Source organism: Lontra canadensis, unplaced genomic scaffold, assembly GCF_010015895.1.
Source record: "Lontra canadensis isolate GAN:19392208 unplaced genomic scaffold, GSC_riverotter_1.0 scaffold4, whole genome shotgun sequence".
NCBI classification, from domain to species: domain Eukaryota; kingdom Metazoa; phylum Chordata; class Mammalia; order Carnivora; family Mustelidae; genus Lontra; species Lontra canadensis.
This window is the reverse complement of record NW_022630998.1, coordinates 29,951,732-29,978,624: the sequence shown is the minus strand read 5'-3', so window position 1 is coordinate 29,978,624 and position 26,893 is coordinate 29,951,732. Positions and strand designations below refer to the sequence as shown.

At 37.4% G+C, this 26,893-nt stretch overlaps 1 protein-coding gene across 4 annotated transcripts in view; it reads left to right on the top strand.

The window, feature by feature from the left end:
• Positions 1-26,893, top strand: part of VCAN (versican) — a 109,405-nt gene that overhangs the window by 24,268 nt on the left and 58,244 nt on the right. For 2 of the 4 annotated variants that reach the window (XM_032847149.1, XM_032847135.1), the window contains exons 6-7: positions 15,608-15,901; positions 22,449-25,442. In XM_032847149.1, coding sequence (XP_032703040.1) covers positions 15,608-15,901; positions 22,449-25,442 — 3,288 coding nt within the window. The remainder of the gene's footprint in view (positions 1-15,607; positions 15,902-22,448; positions 25,443-26,893) is intronic. The other 2 variants (XM_032847140.1, XM_032847158.1) reach the window with 1 other exon arrangement.

Below are 26,893 nucleotides of genomic sequence, written 5' to 3'. Positions count from 1 at the left end.
ATTGATAAAAACTCTTGTGGAAAGTTGACTATATAAAGTTACATCTGATGTTTCAATTGCCGCATTAATGCCAGATTATTTGAAAGTATGCCAAAATTCCTCGTAAGAGAGATTTATCACTGTATTCATGGGTATCATAGTTGCCACCTCTATTTTATTGTGTTTTTGACAGCTAAGTGTGTGTGAGAGACAGGAAAAAATAGAGATATTGATGCAGTCAGAATGCATGTGATGGAACACATAGCCAGTCATGAACTAAGGTGCAATAACTTTAGATCAGAAGCCAAATTATTCCAGATGGCTAATGAAAAGGTCAATTAAGTATAAAATGAAGCATAGTTTAAAAAGGTAATTAATTTGTTTTGATTTAGTCATTTAAAATGAAAGATATTTAGTTAACAGAATGTCAACCCTTTTTTCCCTCTTTCTTGTTGAATAATGTCATATTCATTCTGATGTATGTATTTCTTTATAAAAGTCAAATAATTATATTAGATCCAGCTAGTTTAAGGGAGGAAAAAAAACCTAATCTGGTTCATATTCTAAGATGGTGATTATAGCACAGATATACATACAAATATGATATTCAATTCTATTTTTAAAAATAACCTACTAAATGTAAAACAGCTATTGTATTAGCTATATCCACAAGCCAGGATTCCAGTATTAGCCTGTATTCTTGGAAATTAAGCCTGTATTCTTAGATATTGTGGTAGCTTATTAGCTTATTAGCTTATTAGCTGTGATTCGGTAACAGAACACTGTTACCAAGAAATTAAGGGAATTAAGATTCTAAAGTGGGGGCGCCTGGGTGGCTCAGTGGGTTAAAGCCTCTGCCTTCAGCTCAGGTCATGATCCCGGGGTCCTAGGATCGAGCCCCCGCATCGGACTCTCTGCTCAGCAGGGAGCCTGCTTCCCTTCCTCTCTTTCTGCCTGCCTCTCTGCCTACTTGTGATCTCTGTCTGTCAAATAAATAAATAAAATCTTTAAAAAAAAAAAAGATTCTAAAGTGGGAAATCTAGAAATTAAGATAATGTAATCACAAAATGATCCTTACTAGAAAATTTAATCTGTGTTTCCTGGTGAGGTAGCTTGGAAAACATTGAGAGGGTTCCTTATTAGAAAGTTTAATTTGAGTTTCCTGGAAACGTAGGTTTGGAAACTTTGAGAGCATTTAAAATAGAGTTGAGATGATTATACAGTTCAGAAAATTGAGTAAAGGATTGGAGTTATTTAGGAGTGATCAAGACAATGCTGAGAGAGGAGGGGGGCAGTTAAGGTCCCTATGATTAAGAACAGGAAGGACTTCAACTGAATTCCAGCTTTGTTACTTACTAGTTGTGAGATCCTGAGCAAGCCTTTACCTCTGTTTCAGTTTCTTTTCCTCTGACATGGGGACAATTAGAATACTTACTTTTTAATTAGGGTATGAAGATGAAGTGAGTTAATGTAAAGCTTTTATCACAGTGGGTGTCTCAAACTAACTGCTCAATAGATAAAGCTTATGGTTATATGAAAGGTTCTTTATTTCCTCTGAATTCATAAAAAGAAGAAATGACTTAAAATTGCAACTCTGTGAATTAGGTTCAATATAAGGAAAATTTTTCTGATAATGAATACTACAAAATGTAGAAACAATCCTGACAGACTGTAAAATTTCTTCTCTTGAATTTTCTTAAAACTAGGATTTTTCAGGGGCTCTTCGGTGGCTCAGTGGGTTAAAGCCTCTGCCTTCAGCTCAGGTTATGATCCCAGGGTCCTGGAATCGAGCCCCGCTGCCCCGCATCAGGCTCTCTGCCGAGCAGGGAGCCTGCTTCCCCTCCTCTCTCTCTGCCTGCCTCTCTGCCTACTTGTGATCTCTGTCTGTCAAATAAAAAAAAAATCTTTAAAAAAACACACTAGAATTTTTGTGAGATGTTCTGAGTGCAAAGCTTTGTCAAAGTCTGAGTCATGGTACTTTGAAATATATAGAAAATAACTGGAAATGGCTCACTTTATGAGAAGGATGACTTTCATGTCAAGGCATTTTGAATATAATAAATTGCTTAAATATTACTGAAGAATTAAAATTAATACAGTGGCAAAAACAGAATTCTTTTGTGTTATCCCTCCTAAATAGTTTAAAATCAGTTTATTCTCTGATTAGAATATTATATTCTTGACTATCAGTGTTCAGGAATTAATCTAGTATCTGATTCCCCGTAGGAGGTCATGCCAGTGGGACATTTAAATAATTCTGAGAGTGCTTTGTGAATTAATGCATTTCTGTGCTAAAACTGGCAGTTTGTAGGAAGTATGTGTGTCATAGAAAAATAAAACAAAAACAAAACAAACAAAAAACTATCCTAAATAAGATCGATAAGAGAATGTTGGAAAGAATGGTGATGGGTGAGGTCAGACTGCTTTCATTTTCACCGGTGACCTGCTTAGTTTCCTTGCAAATGAGTCAATACTTCCAGTCTCATACCTAAACCTGACAAATGACTGATCTAAGAGCTCCTTGCCCCTCTGATATAGGCAAACTTGGGGACTTATATCTCATCCTTCCATGGCCTGTATTTTCTCTGCAACTCTACCCTTTGGCTGTTACTTCTCCTGGAATACTACTACCCTACTATTCTGATTTCGTGGCTTTCACTTAAGGTTCCCAGCACTTTGATGTGTCTGTATTATGGGCTTTCTCCTTCATCTCATATCCTCTTCCTAAGTCCTAGTTGATCTTTCTCACCTTTACATCTCCAAACCTTGAATATATGACTATAACCACCCCCAAATGTTTGCGTATGCCTCTAACTCTCCCATAAGACTGGCTTCTAGGGGCGCCTGGGTGGCTCAGTGGGTTAAAGCCTCTGCCTTTGGCTCCTGTCATGATCCCAGGGTCCTGGGATTGAGCCCCGCATCGGGCTCTGTGCTCAGCGGGGAGCCTGCTTCCTCCTCTCTCTCTGCCTGCCTCTCTGCCTACATGTGATCTCTGTTTGTCAAATAAATAAAAATTTAAAAAAAAAATCTTAAAAAAAAAAAAGACTGTGGCTTCTAGGAGGGAAGGAACCATGTATATCCCTACCATGTCCATGCTCCACAGATAGAGTTGAATAAATTTTGAATTACTGAATTAACCTCCAACCTAAAAGTGCCCACTCTACTCACTTTGCTTTGCACTTACCCCTTGGATAACTTCACCCCTCTCCAGGCTTAACTGCTACTCTACCTGCTTCCCAAATTTTCATTCTCAGATTTTCATCCAGTGTCCTTTAGTTTAAACAAACTAATGTTTGTTTAATGTAATATTTGTTCTTGCAGGTAAACTGTAAATCAAATGCCTTTTGGGATGAATGGGGCATGAAAGTACACCAAAATAACAAATAAGTGAAAATGGAAATATTAGTTTCTGGTTTTGCTTGTTTAGCCCTGAATCCTCTTCTGATTTCCATACCCATGTTTCTAGTTTGTGAATCATTTCTGTTTCTCATCTGTGGTTTTGATTCTTACAGATAATCCCTGTGCTTTTAACAGACCTTCAAAGGGCCTGTTTCACAACCATCAAAGCGCTCAAATACTATGTCCATGTTCTTCTCCTACTCAACATCCTGTGGTGAGATTTCTGTCATCTTCCTCCTCAAGCATAAACACTGCATGAGCTTTGAAGTCCCTCAAACCTGGCTGGAGAATAACCAGTTCAACCTTGTCTCCCTCTTTCCAACATGACACATGCACGGGCCCTCCACAGGCCCTGCATTTGCTCCTACCTGCAGTTCTGCTTTGGTCCTCTCCGAGAACATAGACCCCTCAGCTTTCCAACACTCTGCTCTTCCCTGTGCCTGAAAACTCCAAGAGCCTATCTTTGGCTCTTCCAGATCACATGATTCCCTTAGTCTGAACTGGTCTTCTCATAGAGTTAGTTCCACGTGTTTGGCGTTTAACTGTCCTTTATTTGCTTTTTAGTCACAGAATGCAAAATGTGATCTGTTCGTTTTGTGTTGCAAAACTTCTGTCATTGATGGTAGAGATGAGGCCATAAACATCTTCTCTGCCTCTCTCAGTCACAATGAAAGACCTATTCCATTAATACAAACATAAAAGTTACTCGAGAAATACTTGGTGGTAATTGTATTATTTCTTCAGACTTTGTCTCTTTTGGGATACAATACCACCACTACCTTCCATTTCTATAATATTTGAAAAAAAATGCTTCACTTTGTTCACCAAATTTACTAAGAATCAATTTTTTTAATCTTTATTGGATCACCATGGTACGAATTTTTCTCACTGAATTGCTCCTCTCGTTCTTTTCCATGGCGTCCGTTAAAATTCCTTCCTAGAGATATTTTTTTCTCTTTTCCAGCTTCTCTCAGTAATTTTCCTTTCTTGCCACCCTAGCCAATTATTGGGATTGGTTCCTTTGTTCCTATTGGCAATTTACAGGTTAATTTTTATAGTGCTTCCTCATGTCAAAATCCAAGATAGTTCTATCACCTTCATGACCACGTAATACTTCTATGCCATGCTCGTGTCTGGCCTAGAACCAAAAAATAACCTTTCCTTTTTGTTATCATATGTTCTCCTTTAGATGTGCCAGACTAAAAATTTAGGTAAATGCCCAATGTCATTAAACAGGTCTTAAGCAGAACTTAAAGATTCAGGCTTTTTTTGGAGGCTTTGATTGGACAAAAATCAGATATCAAATCTGGGAATTGTGTGACTTCCTGCCTGTAGATTCTTGGATTGACTTTTTTTTTTTTTAAGATTTTATTTATTTATTTGATAGACAGAGATCACAAGTAGGCAGAGAGGCAGACAGAGAGAGAGGGGGAAGCAGGCTCCCCGCTGAGCAGAGAGTCTGATGTGGGGCTCAATCCCAGGACTCTGGGATCGTGACCTGAGCTGAAGGCAGAGGCTTTAACCCACTGAACCACCCAGGCTCCCCTCTCAGATTGACTTTTAATTTTAATGGGATTCATAGGATATAATCTACAAAATATTTCACCAGTGGGAGTTATCTAAGAATTAGTGATACTGGTCTTTTTCAGTTAAAAAGTCCCACGTCAGCTAGAAGAGCTTCCTGCTCACTGAGGTTCAGTGGATGATTCAAATATTGATTCTGGATTACAGAACCTCTTCACTTTAGTTCACTCTGGTTTGGTGCTAGAAGATGCTGAAATCTTTTCATTTATTCACTGTAGAATGTGTAGTATCATATATCATAGCTGTGGCTGTGGCTTCTTGCATAGGCTTTGGAAATTACCATGTCTTGCTAGGGACCTGAAACTGACCTTGGGAGTTTTGAACAGTGTAGCTAAGAGTCAGTGAGGAAAGCAACCAGGCATGGCACAATGGCAGCCCCTCTGGAAGATGATATCCTCATTCAGTACAATGATTTCCATAGACTGACTGTGAAGTAGCTCCGTGGGTAATAAGGAAGGAAACCATTTATTGTTTGGTTGTATTATTATTTAACTCAATCCTTGTGAAAACCTTGTCAAGTATTTCCTTTTTTTTTTTTAATAAAGATTTTATTTATTTATTTGACAGAGAGAGAGATCACAAGTAGGCAGAGAGGCAGGCAGAAAAAGAGGGGGAAGCAGGCTCCCTGCTGAGCAGAGAGCCCAACACAGGGCTCAATCCCAGGACCCTGAGATCATAACCTGAGCTGAAGGCAGAGGCTTAACTTACTGAGCCACCCAGGCACCCCAAGTATTTCCTTTTTTTAACTCTTCTTTTTGCCATAATGGGATATGCCCTTTTTCCTGTTCCACTGTGGCAAACTCTTGTGGCCACCACAGATACCCCAGCAGAGTAGTAGACAGTCTTAACAGCCAAGAAGAGAGAAAATGTTCTCCAGGCTCTCCCAAATCTCCAATAAGATTTATTGGAGATTTATTTATTTATTTATTTATTTATCTCCAATAAGATTTCTCCAATAGGAATATCTTAATTCTTGAGTAATGATTTGTTTATTCATTGTGTTGTAATGATTAGAATTGCTGGATTAAATGGTAATTCTGTTTTTAACTTTTTGAGGAACTGCTAGCCTGTTTTCCAGTGTGGCCACACCATTTTCAGTTCTCACCAGCACTATAATAGGATCCTGGTTCTTTCCCATCCTTGCCCACACTTGTTTTTATCGGAGATTTTGATTGCAGCCATCCTAACATGTATGCAATGATATCTCATTGTGGTTTTAATTTGTACTTCTCTTATGGCTAATGATGTTAAGCAACTTTCCATGTGCTTATTGACCGTTTATATATCTTCTCGGAGAAATGTCTATTCAGTCCAGTTATAAAATGAACAAGTCATGATGATGTAATATACACCATGGCAACCATAGTTAATTATATTATATTGCATATCTGAAAGTTGCCCAGAGAGTAAAAATTAAAAGCTCTCATAACAAGAAAAAATATCTGTAACTATGTATGGTGATGGATATTAATTAGATTTACTATAGTGATCATTTTGAATATTTACAAATATTCAATCATCATGTTGTACACCTGAAATGAATATAATGTATGTCAATGAAACCTCACTTTAAAAAAAAAAGAAATGTCTGTTGAGAACCTTTACCCATTTGTAACTGGGATGTCTTTTTGTTGTTGAGTCACAAGAGATCTTTATATACTCTAGATTAAAGCCTATTTTCGGAAGATTTGCACATATTTTTCCCATTCCATGACTTGTCTTTTTTACTTTTTCAGTAGGGTACTTTGACATGCAAAATTTTTGAATTTTAATGAAGTCCAGTTTAACTATATGTTCTTATTTGTTTGTACTTTTGATGTCATATCTAAGAAAACACTGCCAAATCCTCAGTCATGAAGACTTGCTTCTGTGTTTTCTTCTACAAGTTTTAAGTTTTACTTTTCTTTTGATTGATTTTGAGTTAATTTTGTATGTAGTATGAGTTAAGAGTCCAGATTCATTCTTTAGCATGTGGACCTCTAGTTGTCCCCGCACCATTTGTTGAAAAGACTATTCTTTCCCCTATTTAATGGCCTTGGCACCTTTTTGAAAATCAACTGATCATAGATACATTGGGCTTGTCTCTGGACTTTCCATTCTGTTCCATTGATCTCTGTGTCTGTGCTTATGTCAGTCCCACATTGTCTTGATTACTATTGCTTTGTAGTAAATTTTGAAATTGGTAAGTATGAGACCTCTGTGTTCTTTTTCAAAATCATTTTAGTTATTCTGGGTTCCTTGAGTTCTCATATGAATTTTAGGATCAGCTTGTCCATTTCTACAAAGAGGCCAGCTGGGCTTCTGATAGGGATTGTGTTGAATCTCTAGATCAATTTGAAGAGTATTGCCATCTAAAACCATATTAAATCTTCTGATCCATGAATATGGGATGTTTTTCTTGTTCTTAAGACTGTCTTTAATTTCTTTCATCAGTGTTTTATACCTTTCAGAGAATAAACTTTACAGTACTTTTGTCAAATTTCATCCTAAATATTTTGTTATTTTTAATACAAATGAAAATGGAGTTTTCTTTATTTCTTTTTCTGTTTGTGGGAAGTATTTGGAAATGCATTTATATATTGGTCTTGTACCTTGTATCCTGCAACTCTGCTGAACTTGTTTATTTGTTCTAATAGCTTTTTAATGACATTCTTAGGATTTTCTATATATAGACCCTTGCATTTATAATCTTACCATAAGTAGACTTGTCATGATGTACATCCCTTGAAACATGTGACAATTGTTTGCTCTAAGGTTTTGATGTCAGGATCTTTTGGAGTTCTGAACTAAAAGAGCTTCTTAGGAAATACAGTGGCCATTTACCTTTCATCTGTGAAAAGTAAAAAAAAAAAAAAAAAGCCAAATGAGGCTGATTGTCCTGTGCTGACCTGCAGCCATACTGTGCCTGTCAAATCAAATAACACATTCAATCTCACATATTTTGAAGACTCAGACATCCAGAAATTTTTTAGAACTTCTTTCTCACTCTAATTAAAATCTTACTGCTCTGTCAGTGGGAAGGAATGAGATCTGACATCCTGAAAAACCATAAAAATATGTTTAAATTTTAGTGGGACTTCCTATCTCTTTAAGCCCTTGAAATTGACATACACAAGATCTTGTATAATAACACATTGACAAGTACATGGATTCCTTTTCTCATGAATTATTTTCTGACTTAGAGCATGTTAACTGACTATCAGAGCCAGTTGATGACAATTCTTTAGTAATTAGAAGTTAAAAATTCAAAATTCTATCTATGCTCTAAGCCACATCATGCTTCTCCTTCAGCCTAAGAAAAGTGAGAAATCTGAAAGGTGCTGATCTGTCTTTCTAGTCTCATTGCCCCCATATTGGAAACACTGCCAGCCTAGCACTAGAGATGGAGTAAAGTTATGTTGGCAGCCCCTGAGGTTTTCTTGTCATCGTGATGGAAGTTTGATCTCCGAGCAGGTTAAAGGATCAAATCTTAGGGAAACTGACATGCTTTTGAATTATCTTTACATATCAGCCCTCAAAAGGTTATATAGCAGTGTATGTTAGCTGTTAATCAAACATGTACAACTGATGGATTTTGTGATCCAGAGTATAATGGGCACTAGTCTTCAATGCTTTGATTGTGGGTATATAGATGAAGTCAGAAAAAGAGCAAGAATGAAAGAGTGAGAGAGGACAGGAGAGAGATGGAGAGAAAGAAAAGAAAAAAGAAACCTCCTTTGAAACTTAAAAGTCCAAAACTTCAAAGCTAGTAATAATTATGCTGAATTGCTTTTATTATCAGGATACTTGCCATAAGTGATTTTATTTTATCGGCATTTAGAAGCTCATGTCAGGTGACTGCTTCTGGCTTACTTACTGTAACTACTGTTACATATATTTATTACTTTAGTATAACTTAAATAGCAAGACAATGTAGTAACATTTACAAATCTTGAACTTCCTTAAAGTGAAAAAAAATTAGAGTTATTTTTTAAATGGATAAAGGGAAATATGATTAGTTTATAAGAAGTTATTTTCAGACTGGACAGTTCATGATAGAAGGGTTATGAGCACAAGTAAACAGAAACAAACAATAAACACTTATCACATTACCCAGCAGATATACCCAGTGAGAAAAATTGTGGGATTTTTGGTTTTGGCTACCTGGCTGCTGAGTCCAGCAGGGAATGGAGTAATTATGTATGTCCTGCCTCTGCCAATTCCCTTTTTCTCTTGGTATTCACAGGGAATTGTCAGCAGGAGAGAAAGAGCTTATCCTCACTTTGCTCTAGAGCCAGGCTCTCTAATAGTTGTTCTGAGTTACTCCTGGTTATAAACTCTAGCTTTTGAACAGTGTGGGTCATTTTAATGTTTGATTTGTTTTAATCATTGCTTGCCATTTTAGTGTGTGTCATTTTTTAGTCTGCCAAGAAACCACTTTTCCATTTAGCAATCAGAAGTGTGGAAAAAAGAACATGCATGGTCCAATTTCCAGGGAGTCTTGAGGCAGTTAGTTGTCAAATAAAGTATTTTTTTCCTTAATATTTCTGATGATGTTAATTCCCATGATTATGGTAAATTTAGTTTGTGGGATGTCACCAGATATTAAGGTCTCACCAGCGGGGTGTTCCAGCTTCTTCCAGGACATCCCTAGAAAGTTGAAATAACAGTAATAATTCAAACCAGTGACATTTAACTTGAGATTTTGGGAAAATATGCATTAAGATACCACATATATGTTTTTCAGATGAATATGAAAATTATCCTATGTGTGCAATCCTCCGTTCTGCATTATTATATCTCACGTGTGTACTAAAGTGAGCATATATGTATACACCTCAATGAATTCTTATTTACGCTAACTTAAATTAACTTGACCTCTTATGTTAAATAATTATATGTAAACATTTTGTGTATTTCTTTCCTGACATTTTATTTGTTCTCTTTAGAGAAAAATTAAGTATTTTCTCATAGGTAGATAACATTTACAAACAGGTTCCAAATCTATACTCTAGTTACCAGTTTGATGATAAGTGTCTTATAGATGTAGCTACCTTGAAGAGGCTACTTCTGAAACTTAGAGAGTGGACTCATTGTCAACTTGTGAAAGTAATTTTTGCCATCCGAGAATGCAACTATCCAGTAAATCTAAGGTACATTAAATGGCTTAGTTCCAAGTACGCAGAGGTAGGAAGAGAACACAACCTTTTCCTGTGCTAATAAAATAGGCATTTTATCTCACAAAAGATTTGCTTCCTCTCCCTCTCTAAAGCAGTACTGTGATTCAGAAGGAACTTTCATTACATACATCTGAGGCAAAAAAGGTGCTTTTAAGATACCTTCAGGGCACTTACACAACCTGACCACTTAAGTCATGTTGTAGAGAGAGAAACTAAGTGAATGCACTGAGTGGCTTTTCTTAATTTCCCAGGTTTGCTTTCTCTTTCTCTTGGTTCTCTGGTGCCTTATTTGCCCTTACCTCTGGACTTTAGATAAGTCACCTATGTTTGTATTATGCTAGATAAAAGATATATAATGTCAAAGGATTATTAAGGAAAACCAAGCATCTAATGAACAACAACAACAGAAAAGTACTTCTCAGCAGGTCATAGATGTCTTAGGAATCCAAGACACTTAGTAATATGGATTAGTTCAATTACTGCTATGCATTACCTATTGACTTACCTTTTATATTTTCTGGTTTGGGTTTCAGTATAAAACAGATGCTAGGATATTTTTGCATACTTTTCAAAAGTATAAGATGTCCTAGCCTTAATATTTTGAGGTTAATACATATGAAGAGCAAAGTTTGGTTATTTGACTTGCCATTTTTGGTATGGATTGAGTGTTAATTATAACAGCTTCAGGATACAGTAAGATAATTCTATACTGTAGGTACTTTACTATATTATTAGATTTTCTAAGTGGGAAAAGTAATGTTCATGTTAAAGGATCATGATTTAGGAGGTCTTAGATATTTACTTTTTGGAACAGTTAAAATAAATATTTTTCTTTTCATCTTCTTAAAATAATTTGTCATATATATCTTTATAAATGAATTATTTTGATTCTCACCTTAAACTCAGTGCCAGTGAAATCTTTTTTTTTAATCTGAGTTGAATGAAACCCAATAATGATAACTTTTTCATTTTTTTTTAAATTTTATTTTCAGTGTTTGAAAAGTTCCTACATATAAAGGAAAACAGGTGGCATTGTGGATAATAGAATTTAATCAAATAAGTAAAATAATTATTTTATGGGCACTGGATAGGTGGATGGAAATTATATCTTCCAAACAAATGAATTAAATAATTGACTGCAATATAGTCAGATCTAATGAGTGTCTATATAAAAATTGTAAAAGTAGATCTGTATAGATTTAATAATAATAATAAGGGAATTCTCTTTTTAACCTATCAGCATATTCTGAAACCTTTCTTTCCTTTAACACCCCAAACATGTTTGCTGTTTAAGAGGGGAAACCAGTTACCCATGAAATCATGCTATCATTTTCCTTCATTAGCCCTTTGGTCTGGCCACAGTTGGAGAAGTTGATTTCCCCCCACATACAGACTGACACTTCTGTTTGCAGTAACAGACTTTTACTCTCCCAATTTCAGTTCTCTGCCTGCTCCGGCTGGCTGATCACTCTCATTACTATAAAGGAGCAGTCGTTCGCCTCAAAGTTGCAGTACGTCACAATGCAGAGAACTAAGGCCACAGAAAGATATTCCAGCTGTAATAACAAATGCAAGTGTTCTACCTTAGAGGCAAGCAGTCTGGCGCGCTGCCCTCTTTCACACTCGCCTTCCTTTGAAGTGAATGAGGCTGCTCAGGAGCACACAGACACAGTCTCTCTGTCTGCCTTTCCCCTTGTTGCTTTAAGCCAAATCCATAGGTGAGATGAATCAGCTGTTCTTGGACCGCAGCTCCCCAAAGCTCTGCAGCAGGCAGCTTTTTTGAATGTGCTGCTTGGGGAGGGTGGAAGAAAAAGAGCACCTTGTTTCTTAACAAGAACTTGAAATGCCATTCACTTAGCGAGGATTATTGAAGATCTACTCCGTAAGTGGGACTGTGACCCTTATGCTTTTACAACTTCTTAGGGAGGGAGATGGTGCAGGAATGGGGGGCAGCAACTTACGTTCTTGCGGTATATTTTTGGATTTGAGATTGCTTTCCTTGCCAGCCTACACAGTTAAGGACAAAAACCCATTCCCACTTTCCCTTACTTTTTTCCATCAGGTAGAAGTCATTTTGTTCTCTCTTCTTCAAATAGCTCTTACAGGGATTTTGCCTATTTTAGATTCATAGTGACAAAAGCTGACGTGTGTGATTTGACCATTTTTCCCGTCACTAATTTTTCTTGTTTTATAAAGCTATCGCACACTGAGAGAGAGTAATGGCTCTATTCATTTTAAACAATTGCCTGTTACATCTGCCTTCAGTCAGGTGAAAAGAGCTGAATCCTGAGAGCTCTGGAGTCCCCATTGTCTAATATATCATAGAATCAGAAAGCGGTCTCAGTGAGAGGCAGACCAGGACCCGCTGCTGCTGGGCTATCAATATTTTAGCTTCCTCCCTGCCTCATTTTCTATTCCTTCTGCCTGCTCTATTTTCTTAGGTACTCTCTCATCCTGCCTCTGTCTTCGAGCCACTTGTGGTCAAATGTGAGAGGCATCATTTAATTTGTATTGAATTTATATCTGCCAGTTGTTTTGTTAGCTCCCTAAGTACCAATTTAACAAAGTCTCTAGCATTTCCAGAATATTTTATTGTGACATGTTAAGTTATTATGAACAGATTCTCTGCTAATTGGGCTGGGTGATGAGCAAAGTAAACGTTCAGCCTTTCTTTGTTAATCAGTAAGCAAATAGAAGAGTTTCTCAAACATGGTTAGAGCCCCTGCTAGCACATATGGTGTCTTTGTGAGACCTGGAAAAGGGCCCCTCTTCTGAGCAGACAGATTTTGAGAGGTTGCACCCTGGGCAGAGTGAGTAGCAACTGAGCAGAGTGAGTAGCAAATAAAAATGTGCCAGTTCTGCCCATTTTTTGACTTGATTATCTATTTCTGGGGTGTTGAGTTTGAGAAGTTCTTTGTAGACCTTGGATATCAGCCCTTTGTCTGTAGTGTCATTTGCAAATATCTTCTCCCATTCTGTGGGTTCTTTCTTTGTTTTGTTGACTGTTTCCTTTGCTGTGCGGAAGCTTTTTATCTTGATGAAGTCCCAATAGTTCATTTTCGCTTTTGTTTCCCTTGCCTTTGGAGACGTGTCTTGAAAGAAGTTGCTGTGGTCGATGTCAAGGAGATTACTGCCTATGTTCTCCTCTAGGATTTTGATGGATTCCTGTCTCACATTGAGGTCATTCATCCATTTAGAGTTTATCTTTGTGTATGGTGTAAAAGAATGGTCCAGTTTCATTTTTCTGTATATAGCTGTCCAATTTTCCCAACACCATTTATTGAAGAGACTATCTTTTCTTCCATTGGATATTTTTTCCTGCTTTGTCGAAGATTAGTTGACCATAGAGTTGAGGGTCCATATCTGGCCTCTCTATTCTGTTTCATTGGTCTATGTCTGTTTTTATGCTAGTACCATGCTGTCTTGGTGATGACACCTTTGTAATATAGCTTGAAATCAGGCAACGTGATCCCCCCCAGCATTGTTTTCTTTTTCAACATTTTTCTGAGAGATTTGGGGTCTTTTCTGGTTCCATACAAATTTTAGGATTGTTTGTTCCAGCATTTTGAAAAATGCCATTGGTATTCTGATTGGGATGGCATTGAAAGTATAGATGCTCTAGGCAGCATAGTCATTTTAACAATGTTTATTCTTCCAATCCATGAGCATGGAATGTTCTTCCATCCTTTTGTGTCTTCTTGAGCAGGCATTTCTCCAAAGAAGACATGCAAATGGCTAACAGACATGTGAAAAATTGATCATCATCATTAGCCATCAGGGAAATTCAAATCAAAACCACAAAATCAATACCACCTTATACCAGTTAGAATGGCAAAAATCAACAAGGCATTAAACAACAAATGTTGGGGGAATTGTGGAGAAAGGGGAACTCTCTTACATTGTTGGTGGGAATGTAAATTGGTACAGCCACATTGGAAAATTGTTAAGGTTCCTCAAAAAATTAAAAATAGAGCTACCCTATGACCCGGCAATTGCACTAATGGGTATTTACCCCAAAGATACAGATGCAGTGAAAAGAAGGGCCATATATACCCTAATGTTCATGGCAGCAATGTCCACAATAGCCAAAATGTGGAAAGAGCCAAGATGCCCTTCAACAAAAAAATGGATAAAGAAGATGTGGTCCATATACACAATGGAATATTACTCAGCCATCGGAAAGGATGAACACCCAACTTTTTCATTAACATGGATGGGACTGGAGGAGATTGTGCTAAGTGAAATAAATCAAATTGTCAATTAGAGAAAGTCAATTATATGCCTTCACTTATTTGTGGAACGTAAGGAATAGCATGGAGAACATTAGGAGAAAGGAAAAATGAAAGGGGAGAAATCGGAGTGGGAGATGAACCATGAGAGACTATGGATTCCAGAAAACAAATGGAGAGTTTTAGAAGAGAGGGGGATGGGTGAGCCTGGTGATGGGTATTAAGGAGGGCACGAATTGCATGGAGCACTGGGTGTGCTGTACACAAACAATGAATCATGGAATAGTACATCAGAAACTAATGACGTACTGTATGGTGACTAACATACACAATTAAAAAAATACATAAAGATGGGAGCCTGGGTGGCTCAGTGGGTTAAGCCTCTGCCTTCGGCTCAGGTCATGATCTCAGAGTTCTGGGATCGAGTCCCGCATCGGGCTCTCTACTCAGCAGGGAGCCTGCTTCCTCCTCTCTCTCTCTCTCTCTCTCTCCTCTCTCTCTCTCTCTCTGTGCCTACTTGTGATCTCTCTCTGACAAATAAATAAAATCTTTAAAAAAAAATACATAAAGAGGAAAAAGAAAAAAAAAATGCCACTTCCTCCAGGGGGACCTTGGTCACTTGGGCCAGTTGAATGGGAGCTAAGTTAGCTGGCCTCCATGCACTCTTAGTCTCTGACATAGCCATCATGGAATCCATCTTGCTTCTGTCCCTTCCCATCTTTAAACCCTGGAGTTTTTCTTGTTTTGTTGTTTAATTTGATGGGAGCTCATCCATTTTGATGGTAGTGATAGGTGAGAAGGAGGGTTCAAGAGCTACTGTTTGATTTCAGGTGAAACAACATGAAATAACCTGGGTGACATTTTGGTGCAGTTTCCCTTTCCAGCCTGCTCTTTTGCTGAAGAGAAAACTCTTTTCCCAGAGAGTAGTCCAAAGAATCAATGGAAAAGATTTGTTCATTTTGAAGAACTGACTGTGACTTTATTATCAAATTGTTGCTTCTATATACCCATGGCCCATAGAAGCAGTCAATTGATAATAAAGTTAATATATGTGAACTTTTCTGGAATGTGTGACATTAATAGTGACAAAATTGAGTAACCATGCTGTTTACTGCTTTAAAGTATCAGAAGCTGCTGCCTTGACATGAAAAAAGCATTATATCCTTCTTCTTGTACCTCCTGCCCACCCCTGAAGTGGATGGGAATGAATGGTAAAACTTATGTTTGTTGTTGTGTTTTTTCCCCTCCTTATTTCAGGTGAGGTGTTCCATATCACTGCTCCTGATAAACTTACCTTTGAGGAGGCTGAAGAAGAGTGTGAAAACCAGGACGCCCGGCTGGCAACAGTGGGGGAACTCCAAGCCGCTTGGAGGAATGGCTTTGATCAGTGCGATTATGGGTGGCTGTCCGACGCCAGCGTTCGCCACCCTGTGACTGTGGCCAGGGCCCAGTGTGGAGGTGGTTTACTTGGGGTGAGAACCCTGTATCGTTTTGAGAACCAGACAGGCTTCCCTACCCCTGATAGCAGATTTGATGCCTACTGCTTTAAACGTAAGTGTTTGATACCTTTTTAAAAATTACAGATTTTAAAAAAATACTTCGAAGACAGGCATTGGTGTTCATCTAGCAATGGGAATGGATTCCATGTCTTGCAGTGTATGCACAGAACGGAAACAGTTTGGTGACTTTCAAAAACCAATAAATGGCAGTGATACGGTTAAAACAACAGGAAGTTTGACAGATGTTCTTTTAGAGGTGATGAGTAGTGTCAAGTTAGGGTCTTAACTGTGCTCCTTTGTTCCTAGAACCACAGAACATATTTCTGATTAGCTTTTTTGTGCTTCTTTTTAACATTAATTGCAGTCCTTAAATGTAATTAGATTGTTGGTGCTGTAATTTTGAAGCCAACTGTGGCTGAGTTGAATCCTTGAATTTTGCTTATTTTCTTTTTGGTATGTGGTGGAGAATTCCAGTTTCAGTAATTGCAGGTGAGTACTTGGAACAGAGATGGATAATCATAACATTCAATTAATACCTAACAGGAAACCATGCTATAAATAAGTATCTCCTTTTATCTGATTTTAATTCAAGTAATGGAAATATGTGCCTTCTAATCACCAATTCTCTAGTATCATATTGAAGTACGGTCTGTGTTCTTTGAAAGGTGTAATGTAGGCTATCTTCAGTTAGGTTTGCTCTTTAAAAGTGATCTTAAGTAACATCTCTCCACATTCATGATATAATTATTTAGAATTTTCAGATGTCCTTAAATTATTTTAGCAGTAGTAGTCACATGATATAATATCGTGCTTGTAGAATGCTTGATCAAACAAGCGAGTAATCCAGAATCTCATTGTGATTTTTACTGAAGGATCTATATTGTGGTGACAGCTAAACAAAGATTTCCTAGCATTTGGGGTGAGTATGTTCAAAGTAGAGCCACGTTATATTGAAATATAGTAAAAGGTTTTACCAAGTTTACAATATATTTTGTTTTAGCAATACATAATAAATGAAAAGAAAATATACTAGCTTATTATGTAATTGATTTCTAAAGTGAAATAAACAAGCATTCTTTAGATCAACCAAAAAGTCACAGCTAGGATGTCTGAGTAGAATAGGCATTAGTGCGGCGGAAAACCGTGATCTCACATGCTGCTGCCTCCCTTCTGAGCTGCCTCTGCCCACATCCCCTCCCATGGACTCAGCTTTCTCAGTGTGAAAGCCATGTGTTGGGTATCAGTGCAATACAAGCTGGCCATAAAAAGCCACTTGAAAATACTGACTTTTGTCCCTAGACTCTGAAACAACAGAAAAGTTCTTCCTTAGTTATTTTCAGCAAAAGAAACATTAAAAAGGAAAGCCTATCTCTAAAAGTAGAAACATAGACATTCTTTTAACAGTGACTTTCAAGTATTTGAAGCTCTAAAATCAGTTTTTCATTAAGTGACTATGATTAAGAACTGAAGTCAGATTGGTTTCGGGGGACAGGGTTAGAGAGGTTTAATTAGGGAAGGAGTGGAATTATCCAATTTGACTACCTTGCTCAATTGTATTTTCTTGTGCTTGGTACAACTGGCAAGAGAGAACTTTTAAACAACACTTTTTTTTCCTCCCTGAGGGTAAAACTAAACCGAAGGCTGTCTGTAGCCACAAAGAATTCATCCTGATGTGTTTTAAATTATTTATTTAAATGAGGAATTCACATGAACATATGAAATGACAAGATACTTAGTTTCAAATACAATAACCTCCTGCTAAAAACCTATATAAAATCTGACAAAAGTTTGAAAGTTTAGGTCCAGTTTTTTTCTAATTCATTTGAATCTATAGAACTTGGAAATATATAACTTCCAAATATCATGGTTCAAATTTTGTTTTTTTTCCAAACCAAAGCATAATCTAATCTAAATCTAATCTAAGGTTTAGATTCTTGTTTATTTCTTCCCTAAGATCTATTATATTCAAAATGTATTCAGCATCTAAAAGATTTAGAAGGCTTAGTCATAACATAAAAATCTTTCTTAAACCATACAAAGTGCCAACAGCTTCCCAAAATTTCTTAATTCTTTTTTCAAGGATTCTCTTAGTTTATATCTTTAAAGGAATTTTTAAAATATTCTCAGAATGACTTGACTGCTATTCACTTTTGCCACATAGTTGAGTGGTGGCTAAATACTTAGGGTAAAGTGTATGAGTTGTGACCTCAGCAATAGCTCCAAATACGATTTCAGAGATGTACTGCTGATTGGTTAAGTAGAGGAATTTAGAAATATAACCATATTTCTCTTGCTTGCTTTTTACCGTATGTAGAAGGGGCTTTTAAAGACACTTCTTGGTGAATGAACAATACCAAACCTCACTTTGCTTTCATTCTCTTTCCCTTCTACCATCACTGAATAGAATATTAACAATGGCCAATGACAAGCATAATTAGAATCTATTCATGTCAAGCAGAATGAAAAACAAGGAAATTAGTACATTTTTGAAATGAAATTTTCCTGTGTATTTCCCTGTGATGATTAAATTAAATTGTGCACCTTTGATTTTTCTTTGACTTCAGAGTTAAACAAGTTCTGTCAAAGAGAGGGCTTTGAAAAATCACCCACCCATACATCCCCAAATTTAAGTGAATCAGAGCCACTCAAGACACAGGATAATCTCTCATGGTATGTTATTAATGCTCTCCATTACAGGGAGATAGAGCATGTTTCCTAGAAAACCCATTCTCATATTCTATTACCATCGTCGTTGGATAGTTTTTCTAATTATTGAAATTCATTACATTGGACTTTGAGCCCATTTTTCCTTTTTAAGTTGGAGACCAAACTCTAAATAACACCCATTTCTATTATTGAGCACAGTTGTTCAGTTGACCCTCAGCATCTTCCTCAACTGAAATAATTTTCTTGTTTTGAAATTCTAATTTGTGTTTGGTCATCTATGTGATCTAGCTTTGAACCCTCATTTTTTAAAATCCCTCTGTTTGATTAAGCTAGGAACTAGAATTATGATTTAGAAAGGCTAAATAATTTCCCGCCACTTCATATGCTATACTTCTTATATATTTGTTCACTTTCAGGTTGACCTTCCCTTCTAACCTATGGTGTGCTTGTGATCCTTTTTGTGCCCTCGACCATAATCTGACTGTAGGCACCAAAACTAATCCTTCCCTAAATGGTATTTTAAATATGTTTTCTGTTTATTGAATTTCAGTCTGTTGGCATTCAATCACTCATAAAACTTTTTAATAAGAGTTTGCATTCTAATGCCATCGTTCCAGCCTTTACTCTTTATTTAACAATGAAGTCCAAATCAACTTACTGTATTCCCACTCTATTTGTGAATTCTTATGTTTACAGTTATTTACATAGGAAACATTTTAATATAGGAGAACTAATTTGAAATTAGTCACTTTCATATAATGTGGGTGGTACAGGTGTGCGTTAAATCGACTATCATGCTGCTAACAGGATCTTTATATTTTATTGGGAAAATCTGCCTCATGTCTTATAACAGAAGCACAGAGAAGAGAGTCCATAGGACATAAAATACCATAAGTATAGTGATGCAAAACATCTGTGTGGCAGACAGCTGCAAAGATTGGAAGGGAGCTTTTGTGGGAGAAGAAATATGCTGATTTCTGTTGGCTTCCTTAATAATGAAGCTAAAGGAACACTGGTAGTTTTCCAATTCAAAAATTTCTCCACGTGAATTCTTTTGGAAGGACACTTTTGGCATAACTTGGAGTTGCATTTTCACCTTTGTAATAGTCACCATTAATATATTAGCATTTATCCTTAAGATATCTCTTTGTAGATACTTGTGGTTTTTAAAATTATTTCCTTTTTTTGGAGTGGTTGAAACAATGATCAGATATTCTGAGTTATGATGGAAGTCAGCTGTTAAGTTGACGAAAAAGCCACCCAACCTCAAGGAAGTCTGAGGTTTTCCATTCCAAATAGTAGAATTAATTAACTTAATTATAAGCAGACTTTTAAACAGAGCTCTAAAATTATTAAAAACCCTTATTTTTGATTTTTGAAAACAAAGTCACATAAATCCTGCCTTTGTAAGGGGGATTCTCTGAGACATATTGCTGAACAGGACGAGACAAAGGCAACACCAATGATACAGTAATAATCGGCAATGACGTACAATTTAGATTTTAAAATCTGAATCCTTTATTTTTAAAACACTACAAAAGTATTTTCATAGCATTGTAAGAGGATGCTAGCCCAGAACTTGGATTGGAACGTGGGACAACCTGATACACAGGCCTTCTGTTTGGCCCTAATGCTATATTATCTCCTTTTAAGTTAATTTCATCAGCCATGGAAATACTCAGAGGAAAAAAGGAAAATTAGGTCCTTTGCAGTTATTAACAGTAATATGATTATTTTTTCTCTACTATGAAGTGTGATAAGTGATTATGTTATGCTTCCACGGGAACTTTCTCTGTATGTACATTTTACTATTTCCCCAAAGAAAACTGTTAGAAGATGAACATAATATTTGGCAGTGAAATGAGGTAATAGTTGTGGAATTTCAGAGAATAGAGAATTGAATTAAAAGAGAGATCATCAGCCACACTTTGGCTCCTTAAGTTGTTCATGTCAATCAAAATAGACCAAATCTTCTTCCAGGAAATGCATATAGAAAAAGATTTTCTTATGAGGAGAAAAAAATTACTTAATGTTTCTGAAGAGTCCAATTATTTTTGTTTAATTTTGTTCCAGCATAAAATAGTAACAGGTAAATAGTGACAGACTTTGGAGAATACTTAAACGATACCATAATGTAAATGGCCACCAAGTTTTCATTCTAAAATTAGTGAATCTGGGCTTCAGAATGGTCTGGGGAATGACCACAGCTAATAGCAGCTCATCCCAACCAAAAATAAAGAACCTGTTATAACTCAAGTCCGATTTACAACAAAATCACATCATTTTGTCCTCAAATTATTATGATAGATGTTAGTTTTTAAAGTAGTTTTAGGTTTCAGAGTAGTTAGATTTCCTATGTACCCCTGTCCCTTGTCATGCACAGCCTCCCCTATTATGAGCATTGCCCACCAAAATGGTGCATTTGTTACAGCTGATGAACACACGTGGACATACCATAATCAAAGTTCATAGTAGGTAAAGTTTTATCCTTTGTGCTCTATGTTCTGTGGGTTTGGACAATTACATAACAACATATATTTATGATTCTTATATCAGACACAGCAGTTTCACTGCCTTAATATAATTAAGTTTTGACAGAATAGGTAGAGTGCAAAGATACCCAGTTTAGTTTTCCAAGGACTGTTTGGGGATTATTGAGAGTTAGACACAGATATTACAGATACTACAGATGTGAAAACTCTCATCAGGGAGAACAGGTATTCCCCCATATAGCTAGTTTTAAATCATACCGGATATGGTGAGACAATGACTACAGGTTTCTTTAGAACAGTTCTTTCTGAGTTTAGTGGTGACTAGTTGTTGATTTTTGAAAATCCAATTTTTTCGTAAAAAACAAAATCTTTGCATGCTAAGCTCTGCTGCATTTTCCCTATGTTGAAGAAGAATCTTGTTGTCTACAACATTGTCACTTAACTACTCAGTTTAAATTTCTTTAAAAAGGAGAGGCCATCCTCTGTAAATCTGGAGGTATTATAATGTAGCATTTTATGATGACATGTTACTTTTTATTGCCTGAGCCCATTCTTTCTGATGCTCAGGGTTGTTTCCAGTGATTTGTAATTACAGACCTAAAATACATCATGTGGGTACTTCACTTCCTGTTCGACTTTTGCGTTTCATGCTAAAGTAAGCCTGGAACCAAGACCCTTGTAAGAGTTACAAATGTAGTGTGTAGAACATAGAGCAAAATGTGGATCTATCACAAATGCCAAGCAGCCTCTGCCAGAAATGTCTTATTGTTTATTAGAAACCCAAGACTACACTGCAGAGTTGAAATGAAGGTGAAGACAAATGTCCCAACACCTGGACTCAAGTGAAGGGTGGTACTAAAAAGTTTAATATCCTGTTTTTATGAAGCCCTCCACGTTATGGACAATGTAATAGCTTATATGTAACTCGGGTACATTTGATGTGGCTTTTTTGTTGTTTTGCAATCTGAGGCACTCCCTCTCCCCTGAGACAGAGTGCAGCATGAGAAGGAGGGAGAAGAGGCAGCGGACAGAAGAAGCCTTCAGAACAGTATTACCACGTTTTCCTAGTAGGCCCCAAGTTGCTGCTGTAGTTTCTGATAAGTAACCAAGCAACTATTTCCAAACTCTGCGTTTATATGGTTTTGGACTTCTCCTTGTCTTAAAACTACAACATATTCATTTTCCTTAACCGAAAGCAGCCATTCATCCTTATGGGTGAAAGCAGTGATAAGCCTTACCATGTAAAACAAGTGATGAGTTTGTGACTATGATATGTTCAAATGTCTGCCCTTGAGTTAATGTAATTATAGTTTCTAGATGCCCTTCATCACAGAACACTTCTGGGTCACCTCAATATACACAGCAGCACTTCACAAACACTGGACATACAACTTTTTATTAGTGACTTGTCTAATCAACTCTTTGAAATTATTTTTCTAGCTAAACAGAATATATCAGAGGCTACAACCATCGAACTGAATATTCTTTCTGAAGAACTACAAATGGTACCCGAAAGAACAACACCAATCATCCCTCTAATCACCGAATTACCTATCATTACAACAAAGTCCCCTCCTGTAGGAAATATATTCAATTTTGAGCAGAAAACCATAGTTCAGGCTCAAGCTGTCACACACAGATTAGCCACCGAATCATCCACACCTGGTGGGATTACCATGAAGCCTTTGGATATGGACTACTACTCACCTTCAGCTTTAGAACCACTTGGAAAGCCAGACATACCTGAAATTCAGAAAGAAGTACCCCAGAGTACAGCTGTCATCTCCCATCATGCTACTGATTCATGGGATGGTGTCAGGGAAGACATACAAACCCAAGAGTCAGTTACACAGATTGAACAAATAGAAGTGGGTCCCTTGGTAACATCAGTGGAAATTTCAAAGCATATTCCTTCCAAGGAATTGTCTGTAACTGAAATACCATTTGTGTCTACAACAATGACCCTGGATTCCAAAACTGAAAAAAGAACAGTAAGCCCTATTTCTGAATCTATGACCACAAGCCGCTATGGATTCACTCTGGGAGAAGATGACAGTGAAGACAGAACATTTACAGTTAGATCTGCTCAGAGCACCTTGACCTTTAGCCAAATACCCGAAGTTGTTACAGTGTCAAAGACTTCAGAAGATACCACCTTCACTCCACTAGAGGACAGGGAGCCATTATCAGAGTCTACAGTTGTTTCACCTGAAACTATGCCTGACGGTGACGGATCATCCACAGACAACTGGGAAGAGAAACAAACTAATGGAAGGATAACTGAAGATTTTTTTGGCCAGTATGTGTCCACCACACCTTTCCCATCACAGCATCGTACAGAAGTAGAATTGTTTCCTTATTCTGGTGATAAAAGATTAGTCGAGGGAATACCCACAGTTATTTATCCCTCTCCACAAACAGAAATGGCAGAAGGAAGAGAGAGAACAGAAATACTTAGTCCAGAGATGAGAACAGTTACTTACACTGATGATGAGATACAGGAAAAGATCCCCAAAGATCCATTTATAGGAAAGACAGAGGAGGAAGGCTTCCCTGGAATGAAGTTCTCTACAGCTTCTTCAGAGGAAATTCATCTTACAGAGCCTTCAGTGGAAATGACCAGATCTTTTGATTCCCCAACACTGACAACAGCAAAGCTACATGTGGTGCCAACAGAGGCAGGAGATGCGGAGGAAGACTCTACAACAACACTGGTTGAATTGGACACAGATGGCTATCAAGATACTACAAAGTATGAAGAGGGTATTACAACACTGAATGTGAGCCACAGCACTATAACTGTGGAGGTGGTCACTGTATCAAAATGGGCATGGGATGAAGATAATATAACAGCGAAGCCTTTAGAGCCCACAGAAGATGAAGGTCCTCCAAAATTACCCCCTGCCTTACTCACCACTACAGAAGTGAGTGGGAAGGATAAGGAAATCCCAAGTTTCACTGAAGATGAAGGAGATGAATTTACTCTTATCCCAGATAGTACTCAAAAGCCATTAGAAGAGTTTACTAAGGAAGATACAACAGATATGCATGGGAAAGTCACAGTTGGATTTCAGCCAACTACATTAATTGATATTACAGAAAAGCCGACTTTGAGAGATTCTACAACCAAGGAAAGAGTTCCACCTACCACAAGTGTGGAAGGCCAAGTTATTTATGCAACCACAGAAGGAAGTGCTTTGGATGAAGGAGAAGATATGGATGTCTCTAAGCCAGTATCTGCTGTCCCCCAATTTGTAGACACTTCAGACGTGGAAGGATTGGCATTTGTTAATTATAGTAGCACCCAAGAACCTACTGCTTATGTAGACAGCTCCCATACCGTTCCTCTTTCTGTAATTCCCAAGACAGAATGGGGAGTGTTGGTACCTTCTGTTCCACCAGAAGGTGAAGTTCTAGGTGAACCCTCTCAAGACATACATGTCGTTAATCAGACTCATCTGGAAGCAACCATTTCCCCTGAAACTGTAAGAACAACAATAGAAATTACACAGGGAAGAGGTCAGGAAGAATTCCCTTGGAAAGAAGCAACCGCAGAGAAGCCAGTTCCTACTCTCAGTTCTACAGCTGCCACAGCTGAGGAGGCAACAACAGCTGTGGGTAAACAAGAGCGTGACGGGCCACCATACACAGTCTCTGAAGACAGGTTGGTGACAGCTTCTGAGAGAGTCCCAGTTGTCGAAACAACTCCAGTTGGAAAAATTGAGCACAGTATGTATTATCCACCTGGTGCTGTCCCTGAGCACAAAGCAGAAACAGATGACGTGGTAACCCTAACACCAAGCGTAGGACCAACAGTGTCTTTGAGTCCAGAGCCTGAAGAGAAGTATGAGACAGAAAGTGCTAGTCCAGGGGAATTTGTATCACCTTTCAGCACCCATGTTACCCGGCTTATAGAGGAAACCACTACTGAGAAAAGAGAGAAAGCATTCCTAGATTATACTGATGTAGGCTCAGGATTATTCGAAAAGCCCACAGCCACAGAACTCCCAGAATTTTCAACAATTAAAGCCACAGTTGCAAGTAATATCACGGCTGCCTTCACTTCAATAGAAAGACCCCACACCACGTCAGCATCCAAGCCATCCCCAGGACCCACTGAGAAACCGCCTCTCATTGACAGGGAGCCTGGAGAAGAAACAACCCGTGACATGGTAATCATTGGAGAATCAACATCTCATGTTCCTCCCACTACCCTGGAGGATGTTGTAGGGAAGGAAACAGAAACTGATATTGACAGAGAGTATTTCACAACTTCAAGTACTCCCTCTGCTACACAGCCAGCAAGACCACCCACTGTGGAAGGCAAAGAGGCCCTCAGACCTCAGGAAATTTCCACTTCAGAACCCCCAGCAGGGACAAAATTCCGCCCCGACATTAATGTTTATATTATTGAGGTCAGAGAAAATAAGACAGGTAAGTCTTTGCTTTCTGGACATGCCAGTCAAGGCAATCAGCATTTTATCTTGAAAATTACTTTTGGGAAAAAAAAAATCAACATGCCAAATGCTGCCATTAGAAGATAACTGGAGTGTGAAAAAAAATTCTGTATTTTAGCTTCATATATTTGTACAAGAATTGGAAAAATATGTTATTTGGAAGAATGTTAGATACGATTGTGTTTTAAAAGTCCTAAGCAGCCCTGCTTTGTCATCTAATATAACCAATCATCACTGTTACATCACTTCAGAACATGCAGAACAAAGTGTTTTAATTTCAGTGTCTTTCCATGCATTACTACTCAAATGTAGTACTAGACTGTGTTAACATTCCATTGGTCTTTAACTATTAACCTTCAGTACTTACATTGTGGACAGCTAAAACTGTATTGCACATGTCTTGGGCTGGTAGAAGGATGTCTAAAGGTTTGCTTTGGTTTATTTCTTTCCCAGGATTTTATAGGTTTGTTGTATAGCTTGTCTATAGTTGAAATGTTATAGGTTTGTTGTATAGCTTGTCTGTAGTTGAAATGTTATTTTAATACCAGTTCAGCATACTGTTAAGCTGTTGTCCTTGGGTATTTTAATGAGGCTTTACATGTTTAGAACAAATGCACCCTAGCTCAGTCCAAAAAAAAAAAAAATGCTATAGTTCATTGTGTCACATATAATTTCAGATATGGGTATGTCAGCATTACCTCTGTTCCCTAAAATCCAGGCTGTTGATGCTATTTATTTTATGATTTAATTGTTTCATCTCTAGGAATTTTTACGATTGCCTTCTATTCTGCTCAAATATTTTATTTTTCTCTCCGGCAAAAATTCTTAAAAACTGCTGCTTAACGTTGAATAATATTTTCAATTTTCATTATCGAACATAACTTATTCCTTCCTAAAGGTGAAACACACCATCTTTGACTTTGGTAAGCTGAGCTGAGGACACATAGTGAATACAGTTTAATAGATCAATTCAGGTTTGTATCTTTTTAATTTAGAAGTTGAGATCACTGATTTGTGAGTGAAGTTGCTGTATTCTAGTTTGAATATGTGAATTGAAAGAATGAATAGTTATTTTTTTCCTTGACTGGGGTCCAAGAAGTTGGGCTAGAAGAATTTTTTTTCTTTCTTTCTTTTTTTTTTTTTAGCACCACATTTTCTCTCTTGTTGTTGGGATATTCCTTTCGGGGTGTCATTTTCTTAAGAGTGTCACTATCCTCATTAGAGTGTTCAGGAGTGCACCTGTTGGAAACAAACAGGTAACTCTGTTGTCATGTCAGCTGGCTTCCAGTGTTGTAGGTGGAAACTTCATGCTTCTAGTATCCAGAATGTGCTCGTGTAAAAGCTCTTGCGGAGCAATGAATAGAAGGAAATACATTCCCAGAGTATTACTGTTAATCTCCACTTTCTCATATGGTTGAAAGAGGCCAG